Below are 15,718 nucleotides of genomic sequence, written 5' to 3'. Positions count from 1 at the left end.
TCTATCTTATATAACAGCAGTAAGATTGGTGATTTCATGGTTCAACATTGCACCTAACCCATTCATGCTATAACTTTTCTTTTGCTGTCCTAAAGCAGAGTTATTGGAATTTGGCATATGATCTCTTAATTGTGGATGGTATCTTGATTATGACAATAAGACTCTTAATCTTTGATCTTGATGGCATGATGAATGAATGATGCAATGACTTAATCTCATGGTTGCATTTCATTGTGTGATTTGATACATGTTTCACACATTGACAGCATCTCATGTTTCGTGGTTAATTCAGCAAGATACGTCTCTCATTTTCCAAGCGTAAATCTCATTGCACGAATAAGCACTCATTTAATTACATCCATTCGTAGCTAACTGATTTAACTTAATATTCATACACTTGAACCAGCCTTGCACACAGAGAGTTAGTAGTGTCAAATTTCTTAAGTCTTTGTTAAACTAAGTAAAAGAACTTCCTTCCTTACTCAGGGACTTAGCTTAGCTTGACCTTTAAATATTCCCCTCTTGAGTAGGATATAATTCCTGTAGTCTAGAGTCTAGACCCTAAAGAGTGGGGCAAGGCCACCAAGGTGACAGGGGGTGGCTTGCCTGAAAATTGCCTCTAGGCTCTCTTATTGGGGTTAGGACTTTTCCCTCTAGAAGGGAGTTTGAGCGATAATATGTACCTGTAGACAAGCTCTTGCACCATCTCTTCATTCCCCTTCTTGGATGAAATATTTAGTTCATGTTTTCTTGCTTGTTCTTTTTCTATTTTGTTTTATGTTTCATGCTTACAGGGTAGCTTAGCCACCCCTACAGATTGGCATTACTGATTATACTTTCTAGTCCCATTTACCTTTCTTTTAATCATTTGTTGGACATTAGTCAAATTATCTTATTTTTATCTAATCCATGTTTACTATAATATTATCCTGTGATTTCTCAAATTTGTTGTATAATAGGTGTTCATTCCATAAGAAATACACAAAGATCTCTTCCATGTAATCAGAAAATTACAATGCCAAGAGGTGTTGAAGGCTACCTGAATATGCCAACTTATAGAAAATATGGCCCTTAGCTCAGAAAAGATCAGTAAAAGATGAAGTCTACATGATATCCTATCACAAATTAGAGTATTAAGTTATAATTGTTCAAACAAGTTTCAATATTACAAGTGGTACAGAAAGACACCTGCATTTCCTGTTTTTTAATACCAGTAAATGTCACTGTCCAGGATGAACAAAGACTCAATGCCTAGGATCTAAAACATGCCGAAAGAAATCACCTGTCTAAAAAGAACCCAAGTGTAGCATGCATCATGGACAGTCTGGGAGATGCCCAATACCCTCCACGTTGATTTCAGAAGCTCAAGAATTTCTTCAACTTCCTACACACAAGTATACCTGGAAACATTATTTATAGGACATTAAAATGAGCATTACGCATTGGCCTTAAATTTGTTACCAATAACTAGCATATCATTATAAAATCTGAAGGAACAAGAACCATGGTAATCTGGCCGAAGACGCCTAGGATATCCATTGAAGAGTTAATAAAGACATGAAATAGGTTATAAGCAGTGTTGTGTATGGAAATGGTTATACTCTTTGAATTGGTCTCACGGCCACTTACTAGCAAGAACCACTAGGAACCAGCTTATCAAACCAAGCATATTATAACAAGAAAACATCATATAAGCAAGAGAAGTCTGGGCAACTCACCTCCATTATCTTTCCTTCATTCATGATATCAAAAACACTGCATAGAAGCATCTCATAAAGCCGAACATTCAAGTGATAACCGTCAGCCCAGTGACAAAATTCTCCCATCTGGTCTCCTTCTCTTGCTCTTTCTGCAAGGAGACTCGCATATGCCTGAAGAGCTCTTAAGGCTCCAAAATATGTTTCTCCAGAAACAGTTGCCTCCTGAAAAAGAATGGAGGATAAAAAATGGAGAACCAAAGATACACAAGTGAAAAGGGAAGAAGAACTTTTGATTGAGAACTTTTAACTCTAGACTAGGACCAGAAAGAAGCTATCTGCTCAGACCAAAACATTATACCAGTTACGCACAATGTACTTAAAATAACAGTGTCTATTTACCCAGAAAGTCTAAATAACATATTAAAAGGCTTTACCATATAATAGAATTTCCTAGTGGAGTGATGCATATAAATTAACTGGTCAAACTGCTTCTTACAGATACCAAGCATACCAACTTGTGTATGATTGGATGCAAGAAAGCAATGGCACAGATGGAGATGAACCGTACCATAAGTTTATTTTAAATTAAATAGCTCTCTAGTTAGGCCCTAAAAAGTTAGGCGAGAAATCAAAGAAGTTTCGGTCCTTTATTGTAAGGTAACAGAGAAGGAAGTTTATTATCAAAAAAAATCTATCCTCTTTAGTGACACAAGAGAAGACTTGGAAAGGCAGATTCCTCAGATCATCCCCCTCAAATCCAGTTCCTTTGACAAAGGAATCAAGTATGTAGGTTGTCATTTAAATCCAAATAATTATAAATTCTCAGAATGGTTCTAGCTGTATAAGAAGATTGAAGACAGTGACAAATTGATGTTATAAGTGGCTGTCCCAAGGGGCCAGATTGATCTTAGTAAAATCTGTGTTGGAAAGCATGCCAATATACTGGTTGTCCTTCAGTCATATTCCAAAGGGAATGCTGGAAAAAATCAGGAAAAAATGGTTTAGATTGACTGGGAAACAGGAACACATTCAATTAGTGAAATAGAGCAGAATTGCCCAACAAAATAAGGCCGGTGGTTGCGGGTTAAAGAACATGTAAACTTTGGGCAAGCCTTGGCGACAAAGAGTGTTTGGAGAATGATTCATAATGAAGGTTTATGGGATAGAGTGATGAGAGAAAAATACATGAGAAAGGGCTCTAGAGAAGCCTCAAGAAATAATAAGAAGAACTTCAAAGGGGCTTCAATTGTTTGGAAACCAAGGCTTTTCTTCTGGCTGGCAATTCTCTAGCTTGAGAGTCAGGAAGGGAACAGAGTCAGGGTTGAGGAAGACCCTTGGATAGGGTCTCTTAGAAATTTCAGGCTGTCAGAGCCACTTTTAGTTGCTCTCCATAACCAAGGTACTTTCAGTTTGGAAGAAGCAAAAGCCACAAGGGCAGTTGTTCAGTGGAAACATGACTGAAAGGAAGCAAATGAGTTGAATCTTCAAAATGCTTTAACAATGAATGGAACCAACGCATTCAACTCCTGAAACACACTGTTCTCATTCTGATTAGTTAAGAAGATGACCTAAAGTGGTCAAAACACAAAGGTGCAGAAATATATACAGCAAAGCTAGGCTATGCAGCAAAGATAGAGAAAGTAGAGGTAAGAGAATTTAAAAACAATGGTGGTGGAGAATAATTTGGAAACTCAGAAGTCCCTGCAAGACAGATTTAGTTGTGTTTGGCCTTACAAAATAAAATATTAACTTGGGATATGTTGAAAAATGCAACAAGAAAATCCTAATTTAATTTTGTCCTTGAATTAAATTAGGAATAAAATTGTAATTCCACATCACAAGACAACTTGTACGAGTTAACTAAGTTAATTTGACTTAGTTGGCTCAGTTAATTCGAGTTGAGGGTCTAACCTGAATCAATAAAATTGTAATTCCACATCACAAGACAACTTGTACGAGTTAACTAAGTTAATTTGACTTAGTTGGCTCAGTTAATTCAAGTTGAGGGTCTAACTTGAATCATAGAGAGTGTCTCCTACATTATAGGAGCCATGGTTGACTTTATTTTGAGTTGTAATTAGTTAATTCAGTTTAACTGAGTTAAAGTCAGTTAAACTAGTTCCAACCGATGGAGGAACTAGTAGGAGATCAGACAGTGGGGCGCTGGTTCATGTGTTCAACCAATTAACTGATGATTCACTCATAAATAGCTCATGCATGTCAGATCTGAGAGTTACGCAGTTGAGATTGGAATTCAGAGATAGTGTACTATCAGTTGTATAATCATCCAAATTGTACAGGTGGTGCATGCAGTCACAGAAAGGCCTATCAAGATTGCGAAATTCATATTGAGGAATTTCCCTAATTAATAGGGGGCTATTTCCCAAGGAAATAGCGCAAGGAAATAGGGACTTGCGCAAGCCAAAATTTGGTTAAGTATTGGCTTGGGCACGTTTAGGAAGTAGTGAGACAGATAGAGATAGTGCAGAGGTTGCTCGAGCTTGAGCAGTGATGATAATATCGGCGATATATCGCCGAATATCGGAAATATCGCGATATTTTAGGTGAGCCAAAATATTTTCGGCAAGCCGAAATATCGCCGAGAAAATATCACGATATTTTGGCTCCCGAAAATATCGTGATATTTCCAAGATATCGCCGATATTCTCGGCAAAATATCGCGAGACGACATAAAATATCGCCGGGCATGTTATGCCGTGGGTAAAAAAAGGGAAAATCGTTTTTTTCTTCATTCCTGTTTCTGAGTGTTGGAGAAGGAAGGGGAAGAGTTTTGTGGTGGTTGTCAAGGAGGGTTTGAGGATCAAACAACAATTATCACCACCAACTAAGATTTTTATGTGGATCAAAGATAGAAGAACAGTGAGACAAACTTCATTTCTTCCATTAACAGGTATGTTCTTAAAAAACCCTATGTTAATGATTTTTTCATAGATTTAGGGTTATGCTTGCTTGCCTCTTTGCCTACCAACATTTTGTTTCTTTGTTTTTTTTCCATTTGCTATGGTTTTCATGACCATGAGCCAATGCAAAGGTTTTCTCCATATTTGGACAGCAAGCTTCATTTTTTTTTTTTCAGATTTCTTATGCACCCTCTTATTGCCATTTTTCATTCACATTGCAAAAGGCAAATAATGTAGTAATTTTTTTAAATGAGGTGGTTATTAACTTATTACTCATTATTTTTGTGTTGGGGGGTTTAATGCCAATTTTTTTTTTTTTTTGTGCCCTTGGTTTGAATTAGTTCACTACAAATGTCAAATATGCCAAAAGCCTTGGACCCATTTGGGAGTATGGGGAGGTTGTTGGTGGGGCAAATCGGGCATATGTATCATGCAAATTGTGTGAGACCAAGATGTCAGGAGGGGTTACACGATTGAAATACCATCTGGCTAGACTCCTTGCACATGATGCAGATGTAATGCCTTGTATGGTTTCTAGTGCGGAGTTTATACAAAAAGCTCTTGAAGCAATTGTTAAACAAGACAGAAAGAAAGCTGCTAGGGAGAGGCCCATGGTCTCAAATAGATAGCTACTACTTTTATTTGTTTTGCAACTTTTGCTACATATAAGTTTATAACTCATGATGATGAAATACTTTTAAAGTTTTATATATGTGATGTTATTTTGTTTGAGTCCTTGATTGGACAATTATCAGGGATCAGCAAGATATGTGATGTTATTTTGTTTGAGTCCTCGATTGGACAATTATCAGGGATCAACTGGATATGTGATGTTATTTTGTTTGAGTCCTTGATTGGACAATTATCAGGGATCTGCAGGATTTGGTATCGCCTTTGAAGTTTGATGTATCATTTCTATTTGACATCATATATATCAGTGTTTTCTTCATATTTATGTGCCAATGTGTTTAATTCATGTTGTTATTGCTTTATATGTTTAGAAATTTGAAAAAAAATGAATATATTATGCATTTTTATGCTTGCTGATATTTGCCGATATTTTCACCGATATTGCCGATAAGATGTTTTCTGGACCCTCGCCGATATTTTTCCGATATCGATATTTTCAACACTGGGCTTGAGTAAAGCATTGTAATCTTCTCATGTTTTCTGACTAATGTGATATACAGATAGGAGGGGTTTTTAGCTATGGCTTTACCCGCGAAATCATTGTGTAATGTGTTGATTGAATTCTTTCTTTAGTATGCTTCGTGATTTCGCGATCGTTTAATTGTTTCCGCTAATGAGTAGAGTAGATTCAAGTCTATTGTTTTAGTAAATTACAATTAGAAGTTTGAATCTACAAGGAATTTCTACATGGTATTAGAGCAGAAATCACTCTAGAAGAGGAGAATACAAGTTTGTCTTTTGTAGGTGAAATTGAATTTGCAGTATCATTCTTCAGAGCCAGCAGGATGTCATTCTATGGATTGAGACTCAAATATGCCCTTGAGGGTAGTTCAAACTATATTGCTTGGAAGGACAGGATGGAGGCAGTGTTGGAAGACAACAGGTTGAAGGAATTCATAGACAAAGATATTCCTAAGCCTCCAACAACTAATGCTCAAGATCTGGCAGAGTGGAGGAAATGTGTTGCAAAGGCAAGAAGGATCATACTAGAAGGAGTTCGAGATCATATTGTCTCGAACCTCCACGGAAAGGAGACTCCATATGCAATGTGGAAGGTATTTACAGACCTGTTTCAGAACCGCAGTGACCACAGGAAGTTAGCACTGAAGGACAAGCTCAAGAAAATCATGATGGAGAAGGGCGACACAATACCAAAGTACTTGACCAAGTTCACCCAATGTTGAGATGAGTTTGGAAGTGTTGGTTTTACAATTGCTAAAGATGATCTGGTCAGCCTAGCACTTCTAGGCCTTCCCAAGAGCTGGCACAGCTACCAGGATTCGGTAAATGGGAGGGAGAAGCTACCAAATTGGGAACATTTGTGGTTCGACTTGGTTCAAGAAGAGATTCAGCGAAACACCGGAGATGGATCCTCATCCAAGCATGATGAGGAGAATTTTGCCTTGGCTGGAAAGGAAAACAAAGGGAAAGGGAAGTCATCCTATTCCAAATCAGATTCTAGTCAGGCAGGCAAGAAGAAGGACTTGTCAAAGATTAAATGTTTTCACTGTCATGAGTTGGGACACTATGCCATGAAGTGTCCGCACAAGAAATTCGGCAAGAAGCCCCCAGGAGGAGCAGAAAGTGAAGCTCTTGCTTCACAATTCGAGTTGGATTTCACCCTCATTGCTTGCATGGTGACATCGGTGATGGGTAGTGTGTGATATCTGGATAGTGGAGCCTCATTCCATATGACCGGCAACAAAGAATTCTTCAGTGACTTGGAGGAGAAGGACCTCCAGATGCATATCGAAATGGGAGATAATGTAAGGTATAGTGTGACTAGCATCAGTACTATTACTTTTCAGAAGGAGTCTAGTTCTCCTCTCACATTAAAAGATGTCATCTGTGTTCCGGGTCTGAAGAAGAATTTGGTTTCAATCAATGTTGATAATATCGGCGATATTCGAAAATATCGCAATATTTTCGACAAGCTGAAATATCGCCAAGAAAATATTACGATATTTTCAGATATTTTCGCCTGAAAATTTCGCAATACTTCGAAACATCCCCGATATTTCAGCAAAATATCGTGGATATTTCGGCAAAATATTGCGATACGACCTCAAATATCGTCGCGCAGACTGGGCCGCTAGTAGAAAAGCAATTTTGGTAGTTTCATTTGCTTATTTTGGTTTCTTAGTCTTGGAGAAGGAAGGGGAAAAGCTTTATGGTGGTTTTCGAGGGATTGAAGATCAAATAGCCATTATCACCACCAGCTAAAAAAAAATTGCAGATCAAAAATTGAAGATCAGTGAGACAAACTTCATTTCTTCCATTAACAGGTATGTTCTTAAAAACCCCTATGTTAATGATTTTTTTCATAGATTTCGCGTTATGCTTGCTTGCGTCTTTGCCTACCAACATTTTGCTTCTTTTTTTCCATTTGCTATGATTTTTATGCCCATGAGCCAATGCAAGGGCTTTCTCCATATTTGGACAGCAAGCTTCATTTTTTTTAACTTTCTTGTGCACGCTCTTATTGCCATTTTTCATTCACATTGCAAATAATGTAGTAAAAGAAATATTTTTTTAAAATGAGGTGGTTATTACTTATTATTTTTTGTGTATGGGTGTTTAATGCCAATTTTTTGTTTTTTCGGTGCCCCGGGTTTGAATTAGTTCACTACAAATATGCCAAAAGCCTTGGACCCATTTTGGGAGTATGGGGAGCCTGACGGTGGGACATATCGGGCATATCTATCATGCAAATTGTGTGGGACCAAGATGACAGGAGGGATTATGCGGTTGAAATACCATCTACCTAGACTCCCTGGACATGATGTTGGGCTTTGTACGATTTCTAGTGCGGATCTTGTACAAAAAGCTCTTGAAGCAATTGATGAAAATGACAAAAAGATAGCTCCTATGGAGAGGGCACTGATCTTAGATAGATAGCTGCTAGTTTTATTTGTTTTGCTACATATAACTCATGATGATGAGATACTTTTATATATGTGATGTTATTTTGTATTTTTTCTCCACATTTGAGTCCTTGATTGGACAATTTTCAGGGATCAACAAGATTTGGTATCGCCTTTGATCTATCATTTTTATTTTACATCCACTACATCATATATATATATATATATATATATATATATATATATATCAGTGCTTTCTTTATATTTATGTGTCAATGTGTTTATTTCATGTTGCTATTGCTTTATATGTTTAAATCAATGTTGCGAAAATCGTTATCGGGAGTAAATCAGCGAGGGGAAAAAATCGTAAAAATCGGGAAATAATCGGGAAAAAATCGTAAAATACTAAAATATTCATTTTTTTCAATTTTTTTATCTAAAGCATCTACAACATAAAATAAATACATTAACACATAAATATGATAAAAGAACTAATATATAAGATGTGTAATATCATTTCTAGTGCTACATCACACATAACAATGAATTATGTCCTAAATAGAAAGTCTTGACTCCTAAGTCTCAATTCAGCCTCAAAATATCAACAAAAAATATAATAATGTATATCATATCCTGAGTCATAATGTCATATACAATGAAATGAACCAAATAACTAATACTACTGATTTCCTCTGCCCCTCTTGCGAGAAAATGCAATAGCTTTCCCTTTCCCTCTAGATGTAGATGCTGATGGAGTTGGCACTGGACTTTGTTGTGCTCTAGAAGCTGAAGAACTGCGAGCTACAGGAGGTAGAACACGTCCTCTACTGGTGGCAAGGGTAGCCTGGCTAGGTGGTGTCGTCTCCTCCTCCTCCCCCTCTATGCCTTCCACTACCTCTTGTTCTAACCAATCATCGGCAGACTCCATGAGAGGCCTCTCGGCCTCAACCCTCCATGCAGCAGTGGTGTCAATCCCATCCAATGAGATGGCCTCCATATCAGGTATCCTCTCAAGTTGCTTCACCCACAACCGAAGATTGTAGTAGACGTAAACCATGTCATTAAGTCGTTGGGTTTCCAACCTGTACAAAGATCATAAAATAATAATTATAAATAATAAAAAAATATTTAATGAATTCAAAAAATTAATTGGAAATTTGGAATATTTTTAGTTTTAACTTTAACCTCTTGCGCTTCTTGTTGTGTATTTTTTCAAATACACTCCAGTTGCGTTCGCATCCTCGGGAGCTACATGTTTGGCTGAGGATTCGAATGGCAAGCTTTCGCAAATGCGGTACTCTGGCACCATAGCGAATCCACCATGCATCTACAACAAAAATACAAATAAGATAAACATAAGAAAAAAAAGAAATTTCGAAGTTGAAGCAAAGTATGAAGTTATGAACTTGAAGAGACAATGAAATTTGAAAATACCTGGCATTGTAGTCTTCCTATCAGTTACAGACATCTCAAAACCAAATGTGCCACCTGCCATCCTGTATATCTCCATTTCTTTGGAGATTTCTGCACGTTCTGCTGCAGATCGCACCATCCTCTGAACACAAGTTAAGAATCCATCCATGATCTCAGCATCAAATAAGAACCCACATGGGTAAGAAAATGTGGGGTTCAGGTAGTTCCATGTAGCATGAATGGGACGATGGAATGTGTTGTTCCATTGTTCATCAATCACTTCCCATAGGAGTTGTTTCTGAAACCCCTCATCTCCCTTATCATCATAGTAGACTCGAATAGATTCTTTGGCCATATCCATGGCCTCATACAAATAACCCATTGTGGGTTTCTCACCATCAACTAATCGAAGAACCTTTACCAAAAGTTCAGTGACGGTGCACACCTCCTGCACTCCTACCCATAAGTCTTCCTGGTATGAAACTAATCTGCATATGGCCTCTCCCTCTGGTTTGCGGCTCATTATCAAAGCACGCCACTCCTCTGAAAGAAACATTCTCCACCTCCCACATAGAATTCAAGAGGGATTGAAGAGATATGAAACTGGTGGCAAACCGTGTAATAGCAAGGCGCACCAACTCCTTGTTGTTTGGTGAATTTTCTTATCAAGCTAAGCACAAATGCATGATTACATATAAATTTTGTAATGTTTTTTAATGAGTCAACAATATCTTTGACAAAGGAAATTTTTCCTATGTCCGCCAACATCAAATCAATACAATGTGCAGCACAAGTTGTCGAAAATAAAGTAGGATGCCTCTCCATAAGCATCCTGCGAGCAGCAACACAATTTGCAGCATTGTCCGTTATGACTTGGACAACATGTTCTGCACCCACCTCCAAAATAAACACATCCAGCAAATCACATAATAATTTTGCATCTTTGATATGTGAATATGCATCAACAGATTTCATAAACATTGTTGGGTCCCTATAATACTAGTGATTACCCCATTACTATTTTAGTTATACCCCTTATTTATATTGTTGTGCCCCTATTACCCCCATATTGTTATTTCTGTGCCCCATAGAATTCCTCTATTGTTATTTTTGTGGCTTTATATTATTATTGTTAGGTCGGCTGGATTATATTATGACTCCTTAGACTCCTATATATAGAAAGGAGGTTTTGTCATTTGTATCATCCAAGAATTGTTCATTTATGTAATGTAAAGGAGGTTGCCCCCTTGAAGAGGCTGAATTCTAAGGCGTTGATCTATCTTTTCTATCTTTTCTTGAGCTGGTTTCATAACATTTGGTATCAGAGCTTTGGATTCTCGGGTTTCGCTGCTCCAAACAGGTCATCGTGGCATTTTCGCTATAACTTTTTTCTGTGACGTTTCAGAAGTCGCAAAAAAACCCCATTTGAGAAGAAATCGCGTTGAACCTTGGGTCCGAATTTCAGAGCTTTTCGCGCAATATTTGTGGAGATATGATCTGAGGAAGTTGGTCTTTTTGCAGACTCCTGAATTACATTCAAAACAGGTGACCTGGGGAAAATCATCATAACTTTCTCTCTGGGGATCGGATTGAAATTTCGTAAGAAGGTACAGAAAGAGGACGGACTGTAGTTTCTTATGTGTGTGTTTCAGATTCAAAGGTTGAAACAGTGACTCGTGGCACGTTGTACAAGTTCGCTCTACTGAACCAGTCTAAAAGCAAGTCACTGTGGGAGATTTCACATAACTCTTCCTTGGAGAATCCAATTTGGCTCAGACTTGTGGCATTGGAAAGAGGACGCAGAAGGCTACTACAGGTAGCAATTTCAGAACCGTATGATCCAAAATTACAGAGATACATCAAATTCAATATCAGGCTTCTATAAAGTGAAAAAAGGTGTGTAGTTTTTTTTTTAATTTTTGTGTAAGCTTGGTTTAACGGAATTCAAAGGGCATAGTAAGCATTATTATCGTTAACTGATGCCCCGAGGAAGGAAAATGCAAACACCTAGTAAGGAACTTGAAAGCTCTAGCATGACTCATGAAGAAGAGGAAGAAATGCTACATGATATATCAAAATTACAAGAACAAGTGCAACAAATGTCATGCTCACAAAAGCTAACAGAGGCTAAGATAAGTGGCGTGGAATCTAAGATAAATGGCGTGGAATCTAAGATAAAGGGCATGGAAGCTAAGATGGAGGATTCGATGGCAGATTTGAAGATAGATTCGAAGACAGACATGGAAGAATTGAAGAAGTTGCTACAAGAAAGGGTCACTAATGGTGAAAAGGTAGTAAAGGAAACTCATGATGAGAACAAAAGAAATGTTAATCATGATTCCATAGACGCTAAGGTTGGATTGAACAATCACCATATTCCAAAAATCGATATGAGGAAGTTTGATGGCAAGGATCCCGCCACATGGATATTACAGATGGAGCAATTCTTCGATCTCAATAATGTGCAAAACGCACAAAAGGTACGTATGGCAACTGTATATTTGGAACCAAATCAGTTTGTATGGTATCAATGGCTTTGCTCTCGTAAACAATTTATCACTTGGGCAATTTTTACGGAAGAATTGATAGCACATTATGAAAATACAAAAAGCAACACTTTTTTTAGCCAATTGATAAGTCTCAAACAAAAGGGTTCAGTAATGGAGCACATTGAGGAGTTCCAAAAATTGAACATAAGGGTAAAAGATATTCCAGAGGAGCATAGGATTGATGTGTTCATAGGGTCTTTAAAGGATAATATCCAACATGATGTTCGCCTTTGGGAACCTGATTCATTAGAGAAGGCATTCAGGTTAGCAAGAAAAATGGAAAGCAAAATTATGGCAACCAGGAAGCATACCACTCACAACTATAAAGACGGAAGTGTTGTTGCCCCTAGTCTTCCACAACCTATAAGGTTGACACCACAACAATTGGAAGAAAAAAGAGCAAAAGGGCTTTGTTACAGTTGTGATAGCAAATACACTAAAGGTCATAAGTGTGCTGAGAAGAAATTATTCTACATAGATTGTGAAGAGGAAGAAGAAAAGGAGCAAGAAAGGTCAAAAGAAGAAGATATACTCCAGGAACAAAGCCTAGATGAAGAACAAATAAATCCGACCATATCTTGTAATGCATTGGCGGGAATTACCACTCCTCAAACCATCAAGATAGAAGGACAAATCAAGAAGAAAAAGGTAATAGTGTTGATTGATTCAGGAAGCACCCACAATTTTATTCATTGTAGGGTAGCAAAAGAATTGAATTGCTTCCTATATCCAGCACCAGAGTGTCAAGTGATGATTGCAAATGGAGGAACAATAAATTGCTCTGGAAAGTGCCATAATATCAAGCTATCCATGGGAGAATATGTATTGACTAGCCCAATGCTTTCCATTCCAATGGGAGGTGTTGATGTTGTACTAGGAGTCCAATGGCTACAATCCTTGGGTACAATAGCTTTTAATTTTCAAGAACTTTTCATCAAATTTTCTACGGAAGGAAAGGAAGTTGAATTAAGGGGTATTGCAGGGAAACCAGGAAAGATAATCAGCTCTAATGGCATGACTAAGCTTCTTAAAAAGAAACAAAGAGGTGTAATTGCACAATTATGTTCGCTAGATGTTTCCACATTGGAATCATCTATTTCTCCAGATCTCCAAAATGTCCTGGACAATCATTCCAAGGTATTTGAGACTCCCAAAGGTCTCCCACCTATGCGTGATCATGATCATGCTATTCATCTGATTCCAGGAAGTGTTCCTCCAAACATCAGGCCGTACAGATATCCCTATGCCCAAAAAAGTGAAATTGAACGTATGGTTGCAGAAATGCTAGAGGCTGGTATAATTCAACCAAGTCAAAGTTCTTTCTCAGCTCCAGTAGTATTGGTGCACAAGAAGGATGGATCATGGCGCATGTGTCTGGATTATAGGGAGCTCAACAAGCTCACTATTAAAGATAAGTTCCCCATTCCTGTTATTGATGAATTATTGGATGAATTGCATGGATCAATTTACTTCACCAAGTTGGATCTTCGTTCGGGATATCATCAAATCAGAATGAAGATTGAAGACATTCCGAAAACGGCATTTAGAACTCATGAGGGTCATTATGAATTTTTGGTCATGCCTTTTGGCCTTACCAATGCACCTTCAACATTTCAAGGTTTGATGAATTCAATTTTCAAACCATTCCTTAGAAAATTTGTGTTAGTATTTTTTGATGATATACTAATCTACAGCAAGTCTTGGAAGGATCATGTTGAACATGTTGACAGGGTGCTACAACTATTGGAGGAGAAACAATTATATGCAAAAAGATCCAAATGTTTCTTTGGAGTCCAGGAGGTGGAATATTTGGGTCATATTGTATCTCATGAAGGAGTTAAGGTAGACCCTAGCAAAATTAAAGCCATTAAGGAATGGAAAATCCCCACATCCATAAAGCATCTGCGAGGATTTCTTGGGTTGACAGGGTATTATCGCAAGTTTGTTAAGAATTATGGGAGAATAGCAGCACCTCTAACAACATTATTGAAGAAAGATTTATTTTCATGGACTCCGGAAGCAACAAAGGCCTTTGAACATCTTAAAGAGGCAATGTGCCAAGCACCGGTCTTAGCTACACTGGACTTCACAAAAACCTTTATTGTGGAATGTGATGCTTCAGGAAATGGAATTGGTGTTGTTCTAATGCAAGATGAAAGACCCATTGCTTTTGAAAGTCGTCCAATCAAGGGAAAGTTTTTAAGCAAAGCTATTTATGAGAAGGAAATGTTGGCAATACTCCATGCACTTAAGAAATGGCGACCCTACCTAATGGGAAGACACTTCAAGGTAAAAACGGATCATGATAGCCTTAAATACTTTTTAGAACAAAGATTATCCTCTGAAGAGCAACAAAAGTGGGTCACAAAGATGTTGGGTTATGACTTTGAAATCATCTACAAAAAAGGGAAGCAAAATGTGGTGGCAGATGCACTCTCAAGAAAGGATGAGGATGTGGAAGCATTGTTTTGTGCCATTTCTATTATCCAACCAGATTGGATAAACGAAGCAAGGGAGGAATGGAAGAACGACGAAGAAGTGTGGGCACTTATTCGAAAGCTACAACAAGATTCCAGTACTTCTGATACATTTAGCTGGCAAAATGATTCATTATGGTACAAAGATCGCTTATACCTCTGTAAGAATTCCCAGCTAAAACAAAAGATTCTTATGGAATTGCACACTTCTCCCTTAGGAGGGCACTCAGGATTTTTAAAAACTTACCACAGGGTTAAGAAGGAATTTTTTTGGGATGGCCTTAAATCAGATATTCAAAAGTTTGTGGCGGAATGTTTGGTTTGCCAGCAAAATAAAGTTGAAACAATTAAGACACCGGGTCTATTACAACCTTTATCCATTCCAAGCCAACGTTAGGAGGAGGTTTCAATGGATTTTATCACAGCTTTACCCAAGTCTGAGGGAAAGAATGTCATCATGGTGGCAATTGACAGACTTACCAAGTATGCACACTTTTGTGCATTATCACATCCATTTAAAGCCAGTACAGTTTCTACTGCATTGATGGAAACAGTTCAAAAGCTACATGGAAACCCAAAGATTATTGTGAGTGACAGAGATCCCATTTTCACTGGAAATTTTTGGACAGAATTATTTTCTTGTCTTGGTACTCAGTTGGCTCATAGCTCATCTTATCATCCTCAATCTGATGGGCAAACTGAGATAGTAAACAAATGTTTGGAAGGATATCTTCGTTGCTTTGTATCTGATAAACAGACACAATGGGTCAAATGGTTGCCTCTGGCTGAATGATGGTATAACACTTCCTTCCATACAGCAACAAAAATGACCCCATTTATGGCACTTTATGGGTATCAACCACCATCCATCACATCATATTTAAGAGAAAATTCTAAGGTTCAGGCAATGGAACATCACATCGAACATCAACAACAAGTCCTCCAACTCTTAAAGGATAACCTCGTGTTGGCACAAAATAGAATGAAACAACAGGCAGATCAACATCGCAGTGAAAGAAGTTTTGATGTAGGTGATTGGGTATTCCTACGGCTACAACCATATAAGCAAATGTCCCTAAAGCAAGCTAAGAAGGATAATAAATT

General features: G+C 37.8%; 1 protein-coding gene across 2 annotated transcripts in view; it reads right to left on the bottom strand.

Moving 5' to 3' along the window:
- The window catches only part of LOC149152298 (protein unc-13 homolog), a 535,466-nt gene that overhangs the window by 381,833 nt on the left and 137,915 nt on the right, over positions 1–15,718 (bottom strand). For both annotated transcript variants that reach the window (XM_089438315.1, XM_089438316.1), the window contains 2 exons: positions 1,719–1,922; positions 1,283–1,384 (listed from right to left, as the gene is read on the bottom strand). In XM_089438315.1, the coding sequence (XP_089294441.1) occupies positions 1,283–1,384; positions 1,719–1,922 (306 nt within the window). The remainder of the gene's footprint in view (positions 1–1,282; positions 1,385–1,718; positions 1,923–15,718) is intronic.

Source organism: Pinus tabuliformis, chromosome 9, assembly GCF_031772625.1.
Source record: "Pinus tabuliformis cultivar Carrire ecotype Pingquan chromosome 9, CPIR1, whole genome shotgun sequence".
NCBI lineage: Eukaryota > Viridiplantae > Streptophyta > Pinopsida > Pinales > Pinaceae > Pinus > Pinus tabuliformis.
Note: the sequence above shows the minus strand (reverse complement) of the source record. Positions and strands in the feature narration are given on the sequence as shown.